At 50.7% G+C, this 24,882-nt stretch overlaps 1 protein-coding gene across 9 annotated transcripts in view; it reads right to left on the minus strand.

The window, feature by feature from the left end:
• Positions 1-24,882, minus strand: part of RPH3A (rabphilin 3A) — a 265,035-nt gene that overhangs the window by 62,704 nt on the left and 177,449 nt on the right. For 8 of the 9 annotated variants that reach the window (XM_029921863.1, XM_029921862.1, XM_029921858.1 and 5 more), the window contains one exon: positions 1,802-1,889. In XM_029921863.1, the coding sequence (XP_029777723.1) occupies positions 1,802-1,872 (71 nt within the window). In that variant the 5' untranslated portion in view covers positions 1,873-1,889. Of the gene's footprint in view, positions 1-1,801; positions 1,890-13,482; positions 13,576-24,882 lie in introns of all 9 variants that reach the window. The other variant, XM_029921865.1, reaches the window with a different exon arrangement.

A 24,882-nucleotide genomic window follows, 5' to 3' on the forward strand; every position in this document is an offset into this window, starting at 1 on the left:
GGCAAATACCGGCCCTGTGTTCCAGAGTCTGACCTTGTGCCCCTAACAGGCAGGGGAGCTCAATCCAAGGCCCCCAACGTTGAGCCAGGACCCTCCGAGGGAGCAAACGCCATCCTGGGGGAGCGGTTCTCCCGAATCCTGGCAGAGTCAAGTGTTAATCCCCCTGAAGGAAAATATCCCCAAAGTGCATCCCCAGGACTCGCACAGACTGAACTCACAATAAGAAATTACCGAGCGTTCAAAGAAACAAGCCATTTTGAGTGAAAATCTACAGGAATGATAAACCCCAGACTTAGACTGTCAGGCGCTACAAGGCGGTAGTATGCTGGTGGACCGTCAGCTGACAATTTCACAATGGAGAAAAAGCCCCACTGAATGCAAACCTGGGGAGAAATATGCAGGAGCAATACCAGTGGACATCCAGGCTTAATAGTCGGGGCGCCTGGGTGGCTCAATTGGTTAAGCGTCCGACTCCTGGTTTTGGCTCAGGTCAGGATCTCATGGTTTGTGAGTTCAAGCCCCGTGTTGGGCTCTGTGCTGACTGCATGGAGCCTGCTTGGGATTTTGTCTCATCTCTCTCTCTCAAAATAATAATAAAAATGAGTGCTCTTTGGGGTACCTGGATGGCTCATTCAATTAAGCGTTTGACTTCGGCTTAAGTCATGATGGCACTGATGGTGCCAGCCTGGGATTCTCTCTCACTCCCTTTCTGTCTCTGCCCCTCCTCCACTTGCATTCCCTCTCTCTCTCTCTCTCTCTCTCTCTCTCTCTCTCTCTCTCTCTCTCACTCTCACTCTCTCTCTTCAAAATAAACATAAATAACATAACAGAGAATAACAAGTGTAGTAAAATAATTAAGTGATTAATTTTGAGTATTTATATCCTTTGTGTCTAATATAATTTAACCATAACATTATAAACTTAATTTTTAATAATGGCCATGTTTAATAGCCAGCTTGAAAAAATGCCTGAAAATTTATCAGCTCTCATGAGCCAGTATGCTACAGATCTAATACGTTACTTATTCAGGTATAATTACTGGGATGTGACATTACCTTTATGTAAAATTTCCCAATTTTTAAATAATCGTGCCAAAACCAAATAGTAAAAAAAAACAAAACAAGAACACCCTTGCAAGTCAGAGTCAGCTGGTGGGCTGCCAGTTTGCAACCTGTGATCTAGTCCAACTTCCTCATTTAACGGATGAGGAAACTGAAGCCCAGAGAGGGGAAGAGATTTGCCTGTGATCACACAGCAAATTAGCTCCGATCTAGAAGCAGAACCAACCCTGATTCCAACTGCGGAGTCAGTGCTCTAATCATTCCACAGGGCCAACTCTACTATGTGGTGTGGAGTTCAAAATTTCATCTTGGTGTTTTTTTTTTAAGTTTTTTTTAATGTTTATTTATTTTTGAGAGACAGAGAGAGAGAACAGAGACAGAACAGAGAGACACACACACACAGGATCTGAAGCAGGCTCCAGGCTCCCACCTGTCAGCACAGAGCCCGACGTGGGGCTCGAACTCACAAATCACGAGATCATAACCTAAGCTGGAGTCGGACGCTTAACCAACCGAAGTACCCAGGCACCCCAAAATTTCATCTTGTTATTCCAACCTCATGAAGCAGTAAAATCAGTGAAGAAGTTTCTGTGGTGATGCCCCCACTGGTGTTTTTTCCCCTGCACCCCAGGCAAGGAAATTCCGTTTCTTTCCTTGCTCTTCCTCTCTCCCTTCAAGTGTAGGACCATCCGGACCTCACGGATCCCACAAGCCACTCCCGGGAAGACGCAGGGACTTACTTTGATTGAAGGGGTCGGTCACTGGGACACATCCAGCGACTAGAGCTGTTGCTGAACACGGTGTCGGTCATGGTAGAAGTTGGTGCTCCTGGAAAACATTAACCCAGAGAGGACATCACCCAGGTATCCAGCCACTCTTTATGTCTCATATCCCTGCTCTATGCCAAGCACTCCGGGGGGTGGGGGGCAGGGGTGCAGAGAACACTGGGACCATCACCAGCTTCTCCACTCTCCAGATGGAGAAACCCAAGACCCAAGAGGGAAAGTTCCTTCTGGAAGTCACAGCTCCCTAGTGGCAGAAATGGATCAGAGCCCAGAGCCTTCTTCCTAAAACCCACATTCTCCTTCCTCACAAGCTCAAGGCCACGCCTCCAGCAGGGGGAGGGTCAGAGTATTCTTAATTCCAATCCAGGGTCATCCTACTGGAGGGTGTCATCTGACTCATTTGCCAGTCAACTTGGCCTTGGTCGGATTTGAGGTCCCAAATCCTGAAGTCAGTCCTGGCTTTAAAAAAAAATGCTTTTAACCCAACGCATCTGAAAATCACGTTGGCTTGCTCTTCACAACAGAGCCAGAGTCTGCCCACCGCTCTCTGCCTGGCTTTCCTGCTGAGCCCCGCTTACTGTGGTAGCCTCTTCAACGGCTCCCCTACTTCACCCTCGGCTTTTTTCAGTCCGCGCTCCACACGGCGGCTGGGGAGATCTTTACAAACGTAACTCACAGCTTGTAAAAACAACACCACCCGGTGAAACACAGAGCTACTGCAGGGCCCAGCAATTCCACGCCTAAGTATCGACCCACCCAGGGGAAACGAAAACATATGTTCACACAAAAAACGTGTACACAAATGCTCATGGCGGCATCATTCACGATAGCCAAAGAGTAGGAATGACTCCATAGTCACCGACCGACGAGCGTGCAAACAAGATGCACGGACCTACACGATGGAATGTTATGTGGCCATAAAGAGGAAAGAGGTTCAGACACGCGCCGTGCGGATGAACCTTGGAAACAGGATGCTGAGGGAAAGACGCCAGGCACCAAAGGCTACATTGTATGATTCCCTTTGTAAGAAATAGCCAAACCTATAGAGACAGAAAGTCGATTTTGGTTGCCAGGGGCTGGGGGAGGGTTGGGGACGGGGAGGACTAGGAGGTGATGGTTCTGGGGTACGGGCTTCCTTAAGGGGTATTGATAATGTTGTAGAATTTACTGTCAAAGGGTGAATCGTATGATATGGGAATTTTATGTCAGTGAAGTGGGGGGAGGTGGGACATCACTAGGAAAGCTGGCAGGCCCACTAAAGCTACGAACGTTCATCTACCCCACAGGTCACGGGTTCTACTCTTAGGTATGGACCCAAGGAGAAAACGCTCACGTTCTAACCTAGAGACAATCCAAATGCCCCTCAACAGGAGAACAGATAGAGGTACGCGTGGTCTGTTCACGCCATGGACTGCTGACCTGCAATAAAGGACAAACTCCTGATGTACACAGCGACAGGGACGCCTCTCAGACACTGTATTTTATGAAGGAAGCCAGCAGCCGAAGAGAACACGCTATTTGATGGCGGTTACAGGCAAGTTAAGAAGAGACAAAGCCATCTGATGGTTGTAGAAACGAGAGCAAATCCATTGGATTTGGGGAGGGTGCTGGCTGGGGAGGGGCAGGAGGGAAGGGGTGTCTGCAGGATGAAAATGTCCTGTATCTTGGTCTGGGTGGTCATTTAACAGGGACATACACCTGCCAAAGCCGTGTCTGCACGTTATGTCCCTTCCTTCCCTACCCCAAATACAGTAAATCAGCCCATGCCACTCTTTTGCTCAGAACTCCTTCATGGCTCCCTATTTCTCCCAGAATAAAATCTAAACTCCTTAAGATGACCTTGGCTCCTTGTGACCTCCTTCTCTAACCCCGCCCCACACTCTCCTCTTGCTCCCTACTGAGCCCCCCAGGCCTCCCTGCATTTCTTCCAACCCCCACTTCCTGGCTCTCCCCTCTGCCTGGAGCTCCAGGCCATGTGCTTGGCTCACTGTCTTTAGTTTAGGTCTATTCCCAAATGTCATCCCCTCAAAGGGTCCTCCCTAACTGCTCCAGTTAAACAGCCCCTCTCTGCCCCCCCTCCCCCAACTCTGGCTTCCTTCACTCTTGTTTCCTTTTCTTCACAGCTATATCCCTTCCAAAATTTATCAGGTGTCTTATGTCTTTATTTGCTTAGAGTTTGCATCTCTTGTGTCTAAAATGTAAGCCCCTTGCAGGACTTATTCTGTTCTGTTCTCTCCTAATCTCCAACACCGCCCAGAGCACCTGGCGCGTAGAAGGCATTTAAGACACATTTGTTGAATGCATGCATGAGTCTCCTTCAACTCCAAGGTGGTCCAGCTGAACTGAGCCAGGCTTACGTCCTCTGTGAGGCTCCTCACCTCTCCCGTCCTGCAGGTCTGGCCAAAACACAAAGCGGGAGAGGCCATGGAGATTATATTTAATTAATTTAAAAAGAAAAACCTTCAGAATGTGGGTCACTGTGTCCAGTGGGCCCTGATTTCTCTGAAGGTCTTGGCACTTCACGGCCCGTTTTCTGGGATGCTGAGAGGCTGAGAAGTTGGGGGATGAACTCTCTCCTACCCTGCAGCCCGTGGACTTACTAAATCTTTGAGCAGGTGAAGCCCGTGGGGGCTGAGCCTGACACGTGGCAGGCAAGCCTCTTACAGAAAAGCCGTTCCGTCTGCTCCCCTGTGGTTGACATAATCTTCCCTGATTAATCTGACCATTTCACTGTTTCCACTTGGAAAACGGGAAGAAAGCAGGGACGGCTCCTGGTGCAAAGAAACCTCACGTCTCCTTAGTGTCGGTGTCAGTTGCTGAGTGAAGCCGTCTGGGGTCCTCAACCCCGGGCCCCAGTTCTGTCCCAGGTCACGGGCGTCCTCGGCTGCCCCGGGACTGGACTCCAAACGCTCATTCGAATGCCTCACCTCCTTGCAGTGCTGCCCTCGGGGGACCCCAGGACGCAGGGAGGGCCGGGACCAGGGTGATGCGGTCCCTTCCCATGAACTCCGATCTACAAATGCCGTTGCTCTCAAGGCGGAACCTGGCTGCCCATCCTCTCCTGCAGTCGGTCGTACACCCTACGAGTTCAGTTTCTATTAAAATTCTGCCTGCAAAGCCCAAGATCACTGGTGGAATCACCCAGTCCTCCCAGCCAGAGGCCACCCTGGACGCTACTTTCTTCAGCTTGGCCATCCAGAGAAAGCAGGTCTCCTGTCCACAGGCAGACCGCCACTGGGGTTGGGAGGTAGATGCAGGTGGAGGGGAGGGGGCAGAGCACGCACTGCCGATGTCCTTTACAGGTGGGGCGTCCATCCCCAGCCTCTGGGAGGGTTAGCAGCTGAGGGCTCATGGCAGCGGCATTTTCCAGAGACCTGCCTGCAGCCAACACAAGCAGCTGCCTTGCCCAGACACACCCCGGAGTTGGACCTGAGTGCAGCCCAAAGCCCGTGAATAACGGACAAGGGGGGAGTGTAAAGGCACAGACTTCTCGTCTCAAGGCGGGACAGCCCTCTGTGCCAGCACGCTCTGGAGAGTGGACAGGAGGACTGCAGCCCCAGGGAGGAGCCCCTGAGCGAAACCAGCCATCGATAGATGCCAGGAGCAAAACCAGAGATGCATGTGTCAGATAAATTATACAGAATTCCGCCCTAGAACCCACAGAACCTCGGCGTCACCGAGCTGGTGAGTTTAAGCATCCACAACAGTCTCTGACGCACCGGGAGCACGTGCAGAAAGATAGTCCCCCTTTCCTGCCTCCCCCCAGACTACAGCTCGTGTAACAACGATGACCAACATTTCTTGAGCGCCTCCTATGTGCAAAATTCCATCATTATTTGCTTTAATCCTTATAATCCTACTCTTAGGTAAGTGATGGTATCCCCATTTTACAGTGAGGAACTGAGGCTCAGAGGGTTAAGCCACCTGTTGACAATCACACAGCTACCAAAAAGCAGACTCAGGGTTTGAACTCTCTCCAAAGCCCATGTGCTAACCACGACTCCGTTCACACCTTGGAACATTCCTCCCTGGGCTTTAGATGGTTGGGTCCGGACAGCCCCTGGCTGTGTGCCCACCTCTCAGCCTCAGAAACAAGCCAAGACCCTCCCACTCAGCCCCCTACCTAGAGATGCTAAGAGATCACACACTTCGGCTGGGTCAAGGTCAAAGCCATGGCTTAGATCCAGCCCTGCAGCTGCAAGTTCAGAAACATAAAATGGCTGCAACGATGGCAAGTTGTTCACACACCAAGGGCTCTCTACACGCCAAGTGCCTTTCGAGTTTTAGCTTGTTCAGCTCTCGGGATAGCCTTCGAGGTAGATGCTGTTCTTTTTTTTTAATGTTTATTTTTTTAAATAATAGTTTATTGTCAAATTGGTTTCCATATAACCCCCAGTGCTTCTCCCCACAAGTGCCCCCCAACCATGACCATCACCCCCTTCTCCCCCTCCCCCTCCCCCTTCAGCCCTCAGTCCGTTTTCAGTATTCAGTAGTCTCTCATGATTTGTGTCCCTCTCTCTCCCCAACTCTCTTTCCCCCTTCCCCTCCCTATGGCCCTCTGTTAGGTTTCTCCTGTTTTGAGAGAGAGAGAGCCAGAGTGTGAGCAGGGGAGGAGCAGAGAGAGACAGAGACACTGAATCTGAGGAAGGTTCCGGGCTCTGAGCGGTCAGCACAGAGCCCAGCTTGGGACTGGAACCCACCAACCGTGAGATCATGACCTGAGTCGAAGTCGGACGCTTAACCGATTGAGCCAACCAGGCGCCCCGAGCATTTATTTTTTAAATGTAAAATAATAAAGCGCTTCAATGGCTGCCCACGGTAAGATGTAAGACCTCCTCTGTAACTTCAAAGAACTGTCCAGACCCTCCGCCTGCCGCGCCCCCTGTGTCTCTGACCACGCTCTGGTCACGCCGGCTCTTCCTCCCACCAGGCCTGGGCCTCTGCTGCTCTCCCGGCCTTTGTAACACCTTCCTCCTCCTCTCACGTGGCCAATTCCTTCTCAAGCTCTGCCAATCTCTGCTCCATTGTCACCTCCTCCAGGAAGCATTCCCTGACTACAGTCTCTAAGTTACCTCTTTTCACCCCATTGTTTACTGCCACTGTTTGTTTCCTTTGTAATACTTATCATGATTTGCATTTTTTTTCTTAATCTACTATCTGTCTCTCCACCTATTCTTTAAGACCCATGAGAGCAGGACCTGGTTCCAGATTTTTTTCAACAGTTGTACGTCCAGTGCATGCAGGATCAGCTTCATGGACCCACAACCTAGGCAGCTGCCCAGGGCTCCAAGCATAGAAGGGCCTAGAATTAGCCTTAAGGCTCTGCTGTTACCATCTTAAGATTCTTACCAAGGATCAGAGGGCCCTGCATTTTCACTCTGCTGCTGAGCCGGTCCTGGACACGGTATACAGTAAGTGCTCAATAAATCCTCACCTGAGCTCAGTGAGTATAGTAGGCACACCATAAACCTGCATGGCTCTGTCCCAAGCCCCGAAAAGCCAGATTCCAGAACCCTGCCTTTCTCCCTCTTTGCATGTTGTTTCTGCCTGCTTCTCCTCGGCTCCCATCAGCACTATTTGCTCGGGAGCCGAGCCTCGAAACACCAGAAGCTCCAGGGCTCCTGCCGGTTTCTGATGAGCTGAAAAAGGAGCTCTTAAAGCCCATTTAGCTTCAGAGCTGCAGCAGGTGTCTATGCACGACTCCCCGGGCTGGGCCCGGCTGGCGGGGGGGCTGTACGACGCCCTTCAGGGCACCGCAGGGACCCGACGTGAGCCACCGCTGTGTGCGCGGAAGTCAATGCCACGGCCAGCCTCCTAGCCCCACAGTCTCGGACTTAACCCAGATGCCTTGCAGCCGAACCCACGGCCACCAGCTTGGACCCAGCCAGTCCTCTCTCTCTGTCTTTCCCTGAATCAACCTATCACTGCTCAGTTAGAAATCTGGAAAAACTCACTCAGACCATCTGACGGTGTGGGAAATGCAACTTACACTAAGGGCCTAAAACAGGGTCGGGTTGGGGTGAAGGAGAGACAGCATGGGGGAGGGGACGGATGGGAGGTTCCAGGAACAGGGTCCAGGCTGAAAATACGTTTTGTTTGGCCCACGCAGTGTTTCTAAAAAGTAAAATCAAGCCAATATTCTAAAAGCATGGGATTTAATTATAAATACAGATTGCCAGCTTCTATAAAGAAATAGAGAGAATCAAAAAATATTTATAGAATGTCTATTACTGTGCACCACTCTTCTAGGCACTGGGGACACAACACCAAAGCAAACAAACAGAAAAGAGGAAAATCACTGCCCTCATGGAGCTTAACCTTTAGTGGGAAAGACAGACAATAACCGAGCAGTAAGTCAAATGTGAATGGCATCAGCTAGTGGTGAGCACTCTGGAAAAACAAGACCAAGAAGGGGGACTGGTGATGGAGAGGGAAGTTTGAGTTCTAATAAGTAGTCAGAGGAGGCTTCAGTGAGAAATAATATTTGAGCAAAGACTTGAAGAGGGCAATGGGTCGAGTCATATGGATATCAAGGCAGAGCACTGCAGACAGGAAAGCACGTGCAAAGGCCCTGGGGTGGGCATATGCTGGTAATTTGGAGAGGTGGCAAGGAGCACAGAGTGGCTGGAGTGGAGGGAGCAAGAGGAAGATAGGTGGGAACAGAGGTCAGAGCAGTAGCGGGGGTAGGGAGGGGGACACATCAGATCATGAGGACCATCTGGGCTTCCACTCTGAATGGTGGGGAAGCCAAGGAAAAGCTCTGAGGAATGAGCTGACTATCTCTACTCTGTCTCAACCATGCATCTGGCGTTGACTATTTGCCAGGCTCCTAGGGTTCCAGCACAGCCTGGCCGAGGCAAGGACACGGACTGGTCAGGGGAACGACGACCGTCTCTTGCCTTGCCAACCACACCTGAGGGGGCAGAGGGCCACTCTGTTTGCCCACCCGCCTTGCCATTCCAGCCTCGTGTCTCCGAGCTGCAGCGTCCCTCCTACGGCCAGCCAGAGCTGGAGGACGTGGGCTGCCATTGGTCTCTTTGCTCCTGAAGCCAGCTGGTCCCTAGAAGTGGGCCAGTTTCCTTTGCCTGGCCAGTCAGCGTATTACACCCCACAGGCTACAGTGATTGGTCCAGAGATAGGCACATGACCCAGTCTGGACCAATGAAGACCTGCCCTTGGACTTTTGCTGCAGCGATACGCAAAGAAGCATTCTCTTTCCATTGGGATTGCTCCAAGGGAAGCTTGGCGCTGACACTGGTTGCTTTTGCCACCACGTGGGACAGGCCTGCCAAAGCATCAAAGTAGAGCTGAGAGATGGAAAGAGGCTCACTGCCGAGGATGCCCTGGAATGCTGGATCCAGCCATGCCTGAGTCTATCCTGGCCTTTTTAGCGATCATGAGCCAATACGTTCCTCCTTTTTTTTTTTCTCCTCAAGTCAATTTGAATTGAATCTTTGCCATTGTGATGCTCCTGAGCAGTACGTGTCTTCAGAGACCGGCCACCTTGGAGCAAACGGGGACTTCAAAGGACTTGGCCGAGGCCTGGAGAGAAATACATCGGCCTTCAGCAACCCCCTGGGACCCCCCTCCCCTGCTTTGGAGGCACTGCTGCCCAAACTCAGGCCTTGAAGAGGGACATGAAACATTTGTAAAGCACCCTCACCAAGGCCTGCTGAGACCCTACACTGACAATTAAAATTCAGTGACAATAAGCAGCACTAATTAAAAGCAAAACTAAGTACTTAATAAGACAAATGAGGTGGCAGTATTAAAAGTCAGGATGAGAGAGCTGGCATTAATTAAAAAAGAAAGACTAATCTCTTCCCTCCTCTGAAAAGGCTGTGTCTGAGTGTGTCTAGGAAATGTTCAGGTCTGTTAATGTGCTAAAGAAATTCCCTGGGAACAGGCAGGTTCCGGTGTTGGTTCTGCCTGGGGGCTGGGGTGGCAAGGGTCTTCCCAGAGTGGGGGGGCCTTGGGGCTGGGCCTTGAAAGGTCAGCAGGAGTGTCTAAAAGGTAGAGGCAAGGACTGAGACGTGGGTGAGCAAAGACTCGGAGGCTTCAGGAGACATGGAATGTTCGGGAATGAGGAATTCATGAAATGGACCCTTGGGTGAAGGGCGGGCCGGGAGGAGGGGGAAAACAGGACCCAATTAACCCCTGTCACCCAAAGCAGTCTCCACCCAGACAGCCCTGCTTGCATTTAAGGACACAGGGGCATCTGGGTAGCTCAGTTAAGCATCCGACTTCAGCTCAGGTCATGATCTTATGGTTCATGAGTTCAAGCCCTGCGTCGGGCTCTGTGCTGATAGCTCAGAGCCTGGAGCCTGCTTCTGATTCTGTGTCTCCCTCTCTCTCTGCCCCTCCCTGCTCATGCTCTGTCTCTGTCTCTCTCAAAAATAAATAAACATTTAAAAAATTAAGAAAATACATCCAGGGGCTAAGACCACAGGCTCTTGGCAGACAGTTCAGCAGGGCGGCCTAGTGTACGGGTTTGGGGGCCAAGCCCGTCCAGCCATGTAGCAGCCTGGTTCCTCATCTGTAGAATTAGATCTCGGATCACAATTAGCATGAGGCTTAACTAAGACAGTCGCTGGTCCCGGGCCCGGCACAAAACACCCACCCGTCAAGTGGAAGCTATTGTGAATTTATGTTATTCTTAATAACAATGATCTCAGTTACATTTTCCTAAAGAGACGGGAGCCCAGCGTTGGCATTAGAAGGAAATAGCTCAGGCATTTTGAAGCCAGAGTAAGTGCACGAAGCATAATGATGAACGCTGGAAATAACCACAACATATACAACGCCGTCACCGCGGGAGAGCAGTGTCATTGTACTAACGCAGGGGTCGGCCGTTGAGAGCCGAGGTTGTCGTTAGAGCAGTAACTACTGGGTTTTGGTTTTCCACCGTGTGATAGGATTGTCCTTCCCTGTCCCTGGGGAGCCGGGAGAGGCCACGTGGTCCGTTTGGGCTAATAAATGTCCTCAGGTGGAACCTGAAGCTGGTGCCTATTTCACTACATTCCCCTTGTAGTGAAGGGGACAATCGTGGAGGGATGAGGGTGCAGCCCCCCTCAGCCTGGGTCCCTGTGGCAGGACAGATGCAGAGCTGACACCCCCTATGAACCCACCATTCCCAGGAAGCATGAGTGAGGTCAGCCACTGAACCCTTGGGGGTTATCTGTTACAGTAACAACAGCTTAATCCGCCCTGTCTGTGCGTCCTATGGGCCAGGACCTGCACGATGCAGCTCACAGGCAACATCTCATTTGAGTTTTACAACAGTCCGAGGAAACACGATCTTTAATACCCAGTTTTACATATCAGGAAACTGAGGCCCAGGGACGTCAAGTCCTTTGCCCAAGGACACATAGCCAGTAAGTCACGACAGGGGGCGCATTCACACACTAAAGGCAGGAAGGAGCGTCCGGAATGGATCCTCCTGGAGAGAATGTCTCCTGCAGGGCAGGGGTACCCCGAACCTTTCCTTCCTCCCCTGGGGTATGGATCTCTCTGCACCCCGAGTCTATAGTCCCACACGCGGAACTGCCCAAGACGCGGACCCGGTTCCGGAACACTCTCCAGGCCTCCCTGCACAGTCCAGCCGATGACCCGATTCTCCGATAAAGCGGAAACGTGGCCCTCGGTGTGTTGTCAACCAAGCTTACCTCTGCTCCAGCAAGGTTGTGGTGTGTGAGGGCAAGGGAGACCGTTCAGGACTGAGTTCTGCGTCTGCGCGTGCATGCGCAGATGCGGGGCCCCCAAACAGGAAGATGTGATGAGCCAGGTCTGCGTATTAAGTCATTTAGCTTAATGGCCCCTGGCTGCCACTCAGGCCTAAACTGCAATGACACTCATTCAGATGAAAACCCAGCCAGAACGGACTTCTCTGCACCCCTAAATCTCATCACCCCACCGAGACCCAAAGTGCCACCCAGACCCCTCTCTGCCCCGGGTACAAACAGAGCGGAGAGCAGCATTTACCCATTTAAAACACTGGCTGCGGGACTCATCCTCATGCCTGATGAGCAGTTCTCTGTGTCTCACAGATGAGAGACACAGCATTCCCATTTTACAGATGAGGAAACTGAGGCCCATATTTGTCAAGGTCACACTGGTGGCAGGTGTAATATCCAAGGATGCAGACCAGGGTCTTGTATAAATGAGTCTTGTAACTACCCTGCTTTATTGACTATTGGTGCAAATAATATACTATTTGGCTAAGTATATTAATCTGCTGTTTTCATAAGGCAAATGCGGTTGCAGAGTGGCTGAATTGTATGGTCTAACCCAATAATAAAAGTAGCTGGCTGGGTATTTTCTCTTCCCCCTCCGGGCGCCATCACCCCCTCACCCGGCTCTGTGTCCTGGGGGAACGCGTGGGTGATGTCAGCGGCTCCCTTGACCTCCGGCTCCCGGTTGGGTTTGTCTAACGGGAGGCACCAGCAGAAGGCGGGAGGGAGGGAGGAGGGAGGCTGGGGCATTTATCCCCTGGACTCCCTCCCCCTGCTGGTCACCGTGGGCTAGCTGCCGGGGGTCCTGGGCCACTGAGCGTCCAGCGCCTGCTAGACTGTTCACGCGACTGTAAATGTCTCTTCGTTAAACTCCCCTCATTTCTTAAACCGGGTGGGCAACCAGTTTCTGTAAATGCCAGGCAGCGTCCAAGGTGCTTAGCTCACCTGACGCTCACAACGACCCAGTGAACGAAGATTATTCCCCTTTCATGGGGGAGGCCTGGAGCACAGAGAGGTTAGGTGACTTCTCCCAGATCACACAGCCAGGAAATGATGGGGACACATTTAGAATCCCTGCAGTGTGGCTCTGGAGCCTGTACTTTTGACCAGCTCACCATCCTGCCCTGAGCCTGTCCTTAGCAGAGGTGGGTGGGTGCAGAAGTGAGCAGCACCAGCCTTCAGATGGGCAATTTCCAGGTGCCACTTGCTATCATCTTCAGTACCAACCTGTGAGGTAGGCCTTGACGTTACTCCTATGCCTGAGGCTCAGAGGGGTGCGTTAACTTGCCCAAAGTCGCCAGCCAAGAACGGCGGAGCCAGCCAGCTTACAAAGCCCGGTGTGTCTCCCTTTAATGCCAACACCCTTAGCCCCAACCCTAGACGACCCCTCTTAGAATGCAGCCACCTGGCAGCCGGGAGACCGGCTTAGGTAAAGAACAGCTTTCTACCCATTGGAAGTACCACAAGGAAGATGTGCAGCTTTGCGAGGCGATGAGCGGTCACACTGGACGTCATCCAACACAAACAGCAAAATGACTCGTTGGGGCTGCTGTAGAGACGGTGAGGCGCTTTATCTGAAATGGCCTCTGCATTTGGGAAAGAACAGCTCAAGCTCACGGTCTCTCCCCAGTCACGTGTGGGCAAAACTCCTTACACAAATTCCCTGACGTGGCCTGACTCTTTGTTTTTTAATTTTTTAACATTTATTCATTTTTGAGAGACAGAGCACGAGTGGAAGAGGAGCAGAGAGAGAGAGGGAGACACAGAATGTGAGGCAGGCTCCAGGCTCTGAGCTGTCAGCACAGAGCCCCACACGGGGCTCGAACCCACGAACCATGAGATCGTGACCTGAGCCAAAGCTGGACGCTTAGCCGACAGCCGCCCAGGCGCCCCTGACTCTCTTACCGAGCAGGCAGAGCCGGTCTCTTCAGACAGCAGGATTAAGCTCTCTGGCCTCAGATGCTTCCTGCCCTGGGAAACGCACATTTTCACTTCATCCTGGTGAAGCAGAGGCGGTTAAGGCTCAGGGAGGGCTCTAACTTGTTTTCTTGCCTGGAAACAACACACACACACACACACACACACACACACACACACACACACATGCATGCACGCACACACATCACTCTCATTTTCACCCATGGTACCAATTTCATGATAGAATTTTCCATCGAGAGCTCAGGCTTTGGAGTCACATGGACCTAAACCCAAGCTGGCGGGCAAACTATTTAACTTCTGGGAGCCTCACCTGGCCCATCTGTAAAATGGGGGGGGGGGCTGTAACAGCACCTACTTCATCGGGCTGGTGAGTGATGGAAGTGGAAAACAGAGTCGTAAATGTTACCTAACTCAGGACTGGCACAGGTGCTACCTAGGTGTCCTTCCAGAACCTTCCATACCCAAAAAATAAGACGAGTTACAGAGTCTCTGGCCAAAAAGGATACTTCTTGCCTTGCATGCTCTGGTCCCAGGGGTGTGGATCCTAAGAAATCTGAGGCCACTTTAGAATGAACAAATGCTCCTCTTACAGTTACCATGAGTAATAGATCCTGAAGGCCTGCCTCCCTCCACGCCCCCCCCCCGCCCCCCCACGCCTGGCCCAGACCTTCCTGGCGCCAGGTGGGAGAGAGTCACAGAAAAAGGAATCTCGGTTGCTGTTGGCTGGAGGACGTGAAGGAACCACAACGTTCCTGTCCCTCTCCCGTGTCCCCACGGAGACAGCCTCGGAATGTCAAGTATGGATGGAACACTCTGTAATACAAACCCTCGGTCTTCACAATCCCCCAGGCAGGCGGGCATTAGACCCTCATCACCGGAGGCAAAGGAATGCAGACAGGGGTTGAGTCGCCAGAGTTCAGCTCCTTCTCTTTCTATCTGTATGTTAGGATGATTACTTAACCTCCCTGTGCCTCAGTTTCCTCATATGAAAACCAGAGGGGACCATAACAGTAATAGTACCTCCTTCAGAGGGGTGTTTAAAGATTCTCCATGAGCTGATACTTTCGAGGGCTTAGAACAGTGCCTGGCCCACGGCTAGCCCTAAATAACGTGCAGCACGTGAGCCTTGTCACACCTTCGGGCCGTAAAGGCGGATAACAGCCCTAATGGTATTTATCATCTACCAGGTTCCGGGGGCTGCACCCAGTGATTTGCACACACTGCCTCGTGTAATGCTTGCAAAGTGGCACCGCTGAGTCCATTTCACAAGGAGAAAAACTGAGGTTGATAAGGGTTCACTAGCTTTCCCCCAGGACTGGATCGGAGCCAGAAAGGAATAGGGCTGGGAGTCAAGTACAGTTCAATTCTAAATACCCACCTACATCGCCTTCCTCCTCCCCATCCCCCTTCATTGAAGCCCCAAATAAATAGAATTGGTTCTGTCCCAGTGCTAAGTTCTCGGCACATATTGGTACTTAGCACAACTGTATTTATCTTAATCCTCAACTCAGTATGTAGCCCCGTCTTATACCAGGAAACCGAAGCAAGGGGAGTTTGGGTATTGGCCCAAAAGATCCAGCAGAGCCAGGATCCAAACCCCAGAGGTGAGAGTCCATTTCTATACACACCACACACATGCCCGAACACACACAGGCACACAACACCGTCACGTTACATCTGGTAAGTCACCGTCCAGCCTCTGACTCGAAGACCTCCTGAGTGACATGACATGAAAACGACATCTGAAGCAGGTCTACTTTCTCCTGTTTTCAAAGCTACTCGCTCCAGGAAGTGAAGCATTCTAGCATTCACTGGAAGACACGGGCTTACCTCTCTACATCGAGATTTCCAGGGACTTACATGAGCTCTCAAAAGTATATGAAGCCAATGGCAAAAAAAAAAGGGGGGGAACATAGGCCACGGTCCAGAAGGTGAGCCTGTCCAACTGCTGTCCCTCAACGGACATGCCACCCACCTGGTGTGGTGCCTTCCACGCTCACTCTGGACTTAGCATGTGGCTCTCTGTGGCCAATGGGAGATCAGTAAACAGGATACAAGCAGAGTTGAGGTCAGCGCCAGCCATCGGAGGGCCGCACACTGAGCTACGGAAGGGCTAGCTCCTAAAAGAACACTGGAGTGTTGGCCTCCAGCCGTCCACCCCCCCACCCCCCATCCCCAGGGGACGGTCAGTCTTGTGCAGAACGATTTCTGCGAACCATGGGAGGCTAAGCCCTGAGCTTCTGAGTTCCCAGTACATTGGTGGGTGGTCCTCCCAGGTGGAGAAAGCCCACCTGAGGGAGAGGCCAGCCCAGAAGAAAACAGAGCGGAGTGATCAGAAATCAGTCCTGACGCTGTTTTCAAGCCACTGGATACAGTCATGCCTCAGCAGGCTTGTGGACTCTTTTATTACATTAGCCAATAAATGTCCCTCTGTATCACGTGAACTAGACCGAGTTACGTGTACCATTGATGTAATTCTCATCGATACACACACACACTCACACTCAGAATCGATTCGTATTATGTGCAGATTCCGTATTTGTGAATCTGCCTACTCAGTAACAGTTGTTTGTAACCCCAAAAGCAATACTGTAGCACTTTCATGGTCATTTACGCACACACATGCGCACACACAATAGCCAGAAAAAACTGAGTTGCACAACATACATATAACCAGCTCGCGTGCTCTGGCCACCCCGCTTCAGCTCTCATGCTGCGCCCAAGTCTCTTTTTCAAGGTCTTGTTCAGTGCAATGCCGTCTGCGTGTTTGTTGGTGATTGCACGGTTTAAAAATGGCCCCTGAGCCCGTCTGGTGCTCCTCAGCGCAGCCAGGCTGCGATGTGCCTTATAGAGAAAATATGTTTGCCCCGTGAGTTCATATGCCGTGAGGTACAGTGCTGCTGGCCCTGAGTTCGATGTTAATGATCAAACTATGATGTACTGAGGCTCAGTCCGTGAAGCGTCTACTTCGGCTCAGGTCGTAATCCCTGAGTTCAAGCCCCGCATCGGGCTCTGTGCCGACAGCTCAGAGCCTGGAGCCTGCTTCACATTCTGGGTCTCCCTCTCTCTCTGCCCCTCCCCTGCTCACACTCTGTCTGTCTCTCTCAAAAATAAATAAACATTAAAAAATTAACAATACAATATGCTATTATGGGCTCGATGTTTGGGTGTTGAGACCCCACCCCTACGATGTGATGGTAGGAGCAGGTGGGGCCGCGGGAGGGGAGGAGGGGGGGCTTCCTGATGGGATCGGTGCCTGTCTGAGAGTCACTGTCTCTGCTCTCTGCCATGTAAAGGTACAGTGGGGGGTCAGCCGTCCCCCAGCCAGAAGAGGATCCTCACCAGAATCCAACATTGCCGGCCCCGACTTCAGACTTCCAGCCTCCAGAACAATGAACCATAAACTCTGGGAGCGCCTGGGTGGCTCAGTCGGTTGAGCGTCCGACTCTTGATTTTGGCTCAGGTCATGATCCCGGGGTTCATGAGTTCAAGCCCTGCATCAGGCTCTGCACTGTCAACATGGAGCCTGCTTGGGATTTTCTCCCTCTCTCTCTCTTGTGTGCCCGCGCAAAATAAACAAAAATAAATAAATGAATAAATAAATAGACAAATAAGGTTCTTTTGTTTATAAACCACCCGGTTGAGGACAGTCTGTCACAGTAGCCTGAACGGACTAAGGCCTCTATGGAACCAGATGTCTTTAAACAGAAACACACATAAAACAAGCACATGCTGGATTGGTTGATGAAACGTGACGAGAGTCTTGCGGGAACTAACCCTGTATTTCCCTCAGGAGCAATGATTCAGTATTTGCTAATCCAGTGATTACGGTGATTTTGCACAACGTGATTACTCCAAATGATGAGAATCCTCCCTCCCTCCCTCTCTCTCTCTCTCATACATACCTATGTGTGTATATATGTAAAATCAACAGTATCTTACATGCATCATATGTAATGATACATTATATATCTTAGTAAATGCAGATGTCTATATAATATATGTATATTATCTATGTATATAATATACATATATATGCAAAATACTCCTACCTTCCCACTTTCCCTTTTACAACAGGGACTATTATGTGGGACAAATGGTAGTTTGGTCTGTTTTCTGTTTCATTTTTTTCACAGTGTGGTTGGGGCAAAGGGCAGATACTAAGATAATTGATGTAAAGAGGCAATTTGGGAGGGAAAGTGTCAAGGACCCTACAAAGCACTGTCATGACGGCTTATTTCCTGGCCAGCTTCTTCCACGAGATGCCCAGGGTGATTTCAGACGCCGTTCCCCCACCTATCCCCTTTCTGAAGCAGAACGAGGTGAACTGAAGAATGGGAACCAGCCCAGAGCAAGCATGTTGGTTTGGGGATTCACCAGGGATGGAAAACTTACAGGAATCGTCTAGCGCATGGCTCTTCTGGAGTCCAACCAGCTAATGACCCCGGGCTGGGAGCAAATGGGTTTCTAAGTGTGTTTGCCATCTCTGGGGTCCACGGCACACCCTCCCGGGGAAAAGGTTTGCAGCAGCCTAGGGTAGTGGCCAAAGGTTGCTCTCAGACCCGCTCAGTTTCTGCAATAAACCGGATCTCTGATGAGGGCTGATCTGAGGGGGCAAGAAGGTCCTTGTCTTTCTTTCATTTTTATTTAATGTTTATTTGTGTTTGAGAGAGAGAGGCAGAGTGCAAACGGGGGAAGGCAAAGAGAGACAGAGACCCAGAATCCGAAGCAGGCTCCAGGCTCCAAGCTGTCAGCACAGAGCCCCATGAGGGGCTCGAACTCACAAGCTGTGAGATCATGACCTGAGCTGAAGTCAGACGCCCAACCGATGGAGCCACCCAAGTGCCCCAGGAAGGTCCTCATCTTTCAAAGCTTGAAAACTGAGTCCCCTTGGTCCTGATTTCCAGCTCTTTTTGAGAGAGGAAACTTGAGGAAAGCAAGGAAAACACACGAAGGTCACTTCTCTTGGAAAGACAAGTGGAAGCTTTGCAGTGATCTGTGGGCTTCCAGTCTGGGTTCGATCGGCCAGACTGCTGCACGAAAATCAAGGAAGGAAACAGAAATGTCCCCAACACAGCTTCCCAGGGCCTGGAGATGCAGAAGCCTTGAGAAGAAAACTGAGCGCCCGCGACGCAGAACTGAAGCCAGGGTCTGAACCTAGAGGCACAGGGAGGTGGTGCCACTCCGCCCGTCCCAGGCCCACTGCACCTGGTGCTTCCAGAGACATCGTCAGGACTCCTCAGTAACCACCCCTCCTTGGAAGCCAACCCGTGTTCAGTGTAGGGACCCGTGGGACAGGAAGTGGCTAAGTCCAGACACTCCAGTGGGGCTGTCCTGGCTCAGCCTCTTGCCAGCCTGGGACCGCGGGCACGCTCCTCTGTGCACCTCACGTCCCTTGTTTGGAGAACAGGGATTATAAATGTCCCTTCTTCTCAGGGCTGACGGAAGCTTTGGATGGAATGAGACACGGATAGCTCCCAGCACGGTGCCGGTCCTTGTATCAAATGTTGGGTAACTGGTAGCTTTTATCTCAGAGAGAAAAAAAACCATGACTATTCTAGTAGAAGTCCTTGTTGCCCACCACGGCCCGGGGGCTTTGAGCTTCTCCCCATCTCCTCGGCCTCCTCCGCCTTCAGCGCCTCGTGTCGCCCTATTCTCTCCCAGGTGCGGGAATCAGCAAACCTAGGGGCTTCCGTGCCCTTTAAAGTTCTCAAGTGGTGAGCCTCCTGGGGGCCCGGGTCGCCAGGACGATGCACGGGGTGACAGGGGCAGCTGGGCAGAAATGGGCAAGAACTGCCAAGAGGCACGGACACGTCCCTGGAGACCCTCGTCCGCTCAGCCACTTGCACAGCACTTTGACCCTTGCAAAGGTTTCGCCCTGGCTTCTCTCCCAGGCTTCACAATTTGCTTGCAAGTCACAGAAGATGGGAGGGTCAGGGCCTGCTTCACAGTGCCAGAAATAAGGACACATGAGGTAAGATGACTCGTCAAAGGCACAGTGGTCATAAACAGGTGGACTGCCTTGGGACGTCCCTGGCTGCACCCTAGAATCAGGGACTAGGGGGCAGTAAAAAATGCCAATTCCAGTGTACTGGAAATATAATATACAAAATATGTACAATTAAAAATAAATAAACAAGGGGCGCCTGGGTGGCTCAGCCGGTTGGGCATCTGACTCTTGATCTTGGCTCAGGTCATGATCTCACAATTTGTGGGTTCGAGCCCTGCATGGGGTTTGTGGGGACAGTGCAGAGCCTGCTTGGGATTCCGTCTGTCTCTCTTTCTGCCCCTCCTGTGCTCTCTCTCTGTCTCTCAAAATAAATAAAATTTATTTTTTTTATTTTTGTAGTGTTTTTATTTATATTTGAGAGAGACAGAAGGAGAGACAGAGAGCGAGTGGGGGAGGGGCACAGAGAGCAGGAGACAGAATCAGAAGAAGGCTCCAGGCTCCGGCTGTCAGCACAGAGCCTGACACAGGGCTAGAACTCATGAGCTTTGAGATCATGGCCTGAGCTGAAGGCAGATGCTTAACTAACGGAGCCACCCAGATGCCCCAAAATAAATAAGCTTTCAAAATAATGCTAATTCCAGAATTATAAATTGCAGCGAGGACAGAGAACCATGAGCTTAGACCCACATGCCCCACTCTGTACTGTCTTCAGGTCCCCATCCCTCGTGACAGGGCATCTTAAACTTGGTGGTGCATTCAGTCACCCGGAGGGTCCTGAAAGCAGGCTCACGCCCACTTTGCCAGCCCTGGAAGTTTCTGCTTCAGGAGGTCTGGGACAGAGCCTGAGAATTTTTCGTTTCTAGAAAGTTCCGGGCGACCTTGATGCTGCTGGTCTGGAGACCACACTCTGAAAACCACCACTTGGTGACAGGCTAGCTTCCTTTCTGAGGGTAACTCTCTCTTGCCCTGAATCAGAGCAAATGACTCTGGGGTGTGCTGGTCAATGTTACCAGAAATCTGGGAAGATCAGGGGGAGGTGGAGACGGAGGGCGGTAAGGTTTTTCCTTCTCCCTTTTCTCTCCTTTTAGAAACAATCCACCACTTAAGAGACTGTCCCTGAGCATTTGCTGGTGTTCTTGATGCAGCCCAAACCCTTTGCCTACGGCGCAGGGCTTCTTAAATATTGAATAAGTTTGCTTCCACCAGCTGCCGCGGCCAGGGCCGAGGGAATGAGGGTATTGACAGAGTCTTAATGTGATTAATCAGGTTAAAAAGAGCAGGCTGCCGGAGGCTATATAAAAGACCTTCACTTTTTTCCCCCATCATGAAAATCTCTGGTGCCTCCACACCTTCCCTGTCCACCCCCCACCCCTTCTAGGGCTTGAAGATTTTTTTTTTCTGATGCTGCTTTTGCTGTTCAGTGAACCGTTAGGTGAGTTAGAGAAGCCTGAGGAGAGGCTCAGGTTTTGAACAAGAGCAGGGAGCATTTGATGGACACTGTCAGCCTTCATTTATCCAACAAATACTTACTGAGCACCTACTGTGTGCCCGACTCCGTGGGATACGGTGCACTGAGCAAACAGCGGTAAAGCAAACAGCCAGACATCCCTGTTCTGTTGGTGCTGGTATTCCAGTGGGGAGACAGACAATGAACAAAATAAATAAGTAATTTATAAAAAAAATAAAATGAAAGAAAAAGAAAAAGAAAAAAGGCCGCCTGGGTGGCTCAGTTCGTTAAGCATCCGATTCTCGGTTTTGGCTCAGGCCATGATCTCGTGGTTCGTGGGTTCAGGCCCCACATCGGGCTCTGAGCTGACAGTGCAAAGCTTGCCTGGGATTCTTTCTCTTCCTCTCTCTGCCCCTCCTGAGTGCATGCGCGCTCTCTCTCTCTCTCAAAATAAATTAATAAACTTTAAAAAAGACGAAATAAGTAAGTAATATAGTAAGATAGCATGTCACATGGTGCTAAGTGCTAGGAGTATGAAAGAAACGAGGAGGAAGTAGGATTCTGGCGAGGGGGTGTACTGTTAAATAAGATGATCAGAAAAGGCCTCTCTAAGAAGGTGATGCCCGAGAAAAAGCCTACAGAAGGTGAGGCAGTGTGCAGAGGGTGGAAAAGATGAACAGGATCCCTTCTAGAATGTTGAGCTCTGAGATTTCATTATCATCACCTTGATCATCAACATAAAACAGCTAATATTTACTGAGCATCTCTCCTGTGCCAAATCTGTTTCCAGCAAAGGTTATGTACATATTGGCCTGTTAAACCCCCAAGAAAATCCAGTGAGGTCGACATGATTGCTGTCCCCATTTTCCAGATGAGAAAACTGAGGCACTGGGAGATTTTAGTAACTTGCTCAAAGTCACACAGCAGCAGAGCTGGGGTTTAAACCCACGTGGATGGGCAAAGACCCCAGCTTGTCTCTCCAGATTTTCAGGGAGGAGCCCCACACCACGATCCACTGCAGAACAAAATCTCTTCCTGGTTGGGGAGCACACTGCCCTCCTGGCTCCCAGGAAGTAGGCGCTGTGAAGAGGGTGGGGCACAGGGGGCTCAGCCAGTACAGGAGGCTCTCTGTGAGAGTCTAGTCTTTGTCAAATGGCCCTAAGTCCTCTCCTGGATGTGAATCCCGCACGGCCGCTGCGGAGGCCTTCACAAAACAGGTCAGATCAGGTCATCCGTCTGTGAAAACAGACTCTCCCTCAGACCTACTCTCAGAATAAAGTCAGGATGCCGTGTGCCACCGACCGCCGCTCACACAGGGCTCCCCTCCACCTTACGCTCCAACCACGCTGGCTTTCTTTCAGGTCCTTGAATGCTACCCCAGGACCCTTCCACATGCTGTTCTCACTGCAAAACTGTTCTGTTCTCTTTTCTTTACTCAGTGAACTCCTAGTCACCCTGCAGCTCTCAGGTCAAATGTCACTGCCTCAGGGAAGCCCTCCCAGCTTAGGTCGGATTTCCTTGTGACACTCACTCATCACTGTGTGTTCTCCTCTTTGAAATCCCTTGTCTCAGGTTTTAATTATATATACATATTAATTTTATTAAGAAAATATTAATTTTATTAATATAAATGATAACTTTACATATATATATAGTTCAAGTAAATTCTTTCTAAGTTTTTCAACCACCAAAGCAACTCCAAATGGTATCTCCCCCTTTTCCTGTTTTTCAACAAAAGGGGTTCGCAGGAGATGAGTTTTGCTAAGGTTACAAAACTTTCCTTACTTTTTTTGGTTTGTTAATTATCTTCTAACTATATATTAGTGGCAGAAAAAAACATTTTTTATGGATTGATTATTTTATATAATAAACATTTTAATATAATTTTATATAATAAACATATAAAACATATAATTTTATATAATAAATATTGACTCTAGAAGTAATTTTTTAAAAAAACTTTCAGGAGGGCGCCTGGGTGGCTCAGTCAGTTGAGCGTCCGACTTCGGCTCAGGCCACGATCTCACATTTGTGGGTTCCAGCCCCATGTCAGGCTCTGTGCTGACAGCTCAGAGCCTGAAGCCTGCTTCGGATTCTGTGTCTCCTGCTCTCTCTGACCCTCCCCTGCATCCTCTCTCTCTCTCAAAAATAAACATTTTTTAAAAAGCTCCACGTCGTAATAAGCAGGGGACGTTTATGCTGTGGAGCACGTGCAGGGCGCTGTTCTGGGAGTTTGTATAAGAATTACCTTCTAGAATCCTCACAGCATCCTGTGAGGGAGGCGCCATTATTATTCCCATCTCACAGGTGAGTAAACTGAGGCCAGAGAGGCCAAATAACTTGCCCGAGGTCACAGGCTGCCAAGTAGCTCAGACCGAATTTCCAGGAACTCTGGAGGCAGCGGCTGGGCTCCTAGTTACCCAGCTCCTGCCCACTACTGATCAGTGTCCTCCCCTCCTTCAGGGGAAGGACCTTCCTGCTTAACATCCACCATCCACGCCAGGAGGACCTGAAGACTAGAGAATCCACGTCCGCAGAGCTTCACATTAAAGAAAGAAATTCCAAGCTGCTTGATGTTCACAACTCCAAACAGTACGTGGTGACTGATTATGGTCTCATTTTACAGAGCAGAAGAGTGAGGCTCCGGGAGGCTCATTTCCAGGCTAAGAAAATTCAGTATTTGACTTTAGGGCCCAAAAGATCAGGGTTTGAGTCCCTGAATCTACTCTTGACTGGCAGCGTGGACTTGGGGGACTGAGAACTCTCTGTCCCCCATAGCCTCAGAGTTCTGGTCTGCAACTTGGGTATGGTAACAATACCTCCTTCACCAGCCCTCTGAGGGTCACAGGAGATCACTTACGTAAGTGCAAAGTGCCAGGTCGAGCCCCCCGTGACTGCTCTGTGACTTGGAGGACAAGGCTCCAATCCATTCGCTTCCTGTATGACCGTGCAGCTCCGGGACACAGCCACGTGAGGCACAGCTGGGATTCGAACCTCGCTGGATATTCTGTTTTTGTTGGTTGTTTTTTTTTTACATTTTATTTATTACTGAGAGACAGAGCACGAGCAGGGGAGGGGCAGAGAGAAAGGAAAACACAGAATCTGCAGCAGGCTCCAGGCTCTGAGCTGTCAGCACAGAACTCGACGCAGAGCTTAAACTCACAAACTGGGAGATCACGACCTGAGCTGAAGTCAGATGCTTAACTGACTGAGCCACCCAGGCGCCCCCGGATACTCTTAGCTCACCGGTCTTTTTAGCAAGAGGATGATGAAATGTTAAAAGCAGGTGGGGAGCCTCCCTGGGCCATCAGAGACCCCTGTGCGCTAGAGACCCGGGGCCTCCCTGCGGTCTGCCGCCAGAGCCCTGTGGTGCCCCATCGGGATGATGGCTTCCATCCGAGACTTGCTGCCATGACAACCAGTGGGGGAATGTTCCAGAGCTGGAGCCAACTCAGTCCCAGGGCCTTGGGGTCCTCTGGAGACTTCTCCGGCCTCTTGAAGACTCCCACTACCAGGTTCTAGGGTGTTTCACCCTCTGAGTGTGTTCGGGACCCACATGAGCCTCTCTGCTGCCACCCAGTCTATTTCCAGGGGCCACGTCAGTGCCAGGGTAGGGACCCCAGGCCCGGGGAACGCACAGAGGCGGCTGTGTGGCTGACGCCGGAAGGGATCTGGGTCTCTCCACACAGAGGGGTAAATAGCTATTCAACGGGGTAGAAGCTGTCTTGGCCTCAGCCAGTAAACCGCTCCCCCAAACACACACACACACACACACACACACACACACACTGACACACACAGATCTAGCAGGCCATGGAAGGATATAAACATCTACTTATCCAAGTCCCCTCGTGAGGTGCCATTTAAAAGTTTTATTACACAACACGATGACATATAACATCTACTTCACTTTCAAGAACCTTTTAAAATGAATACTATCATTCTCCCCATTTTACAGAGGCAACTGAGG

The sequence above is a fragment of the Suricata suricatta genome, chromosome 14 (genome assembly GCF_006229205.1).
Source record: "Suricata suricatta isolate VVHF042 chromosome 14, meerkat_22Aug2017_6uvM2_HiC, whole genome shotgun sequence".
Classification (NCBI taxonomy): domain Eukaryota; kingdom Metazoa; phylum Chordata; class Mammalia; order Carnivora; family Herpestidae; genus Suricata; species Suricata suricatta.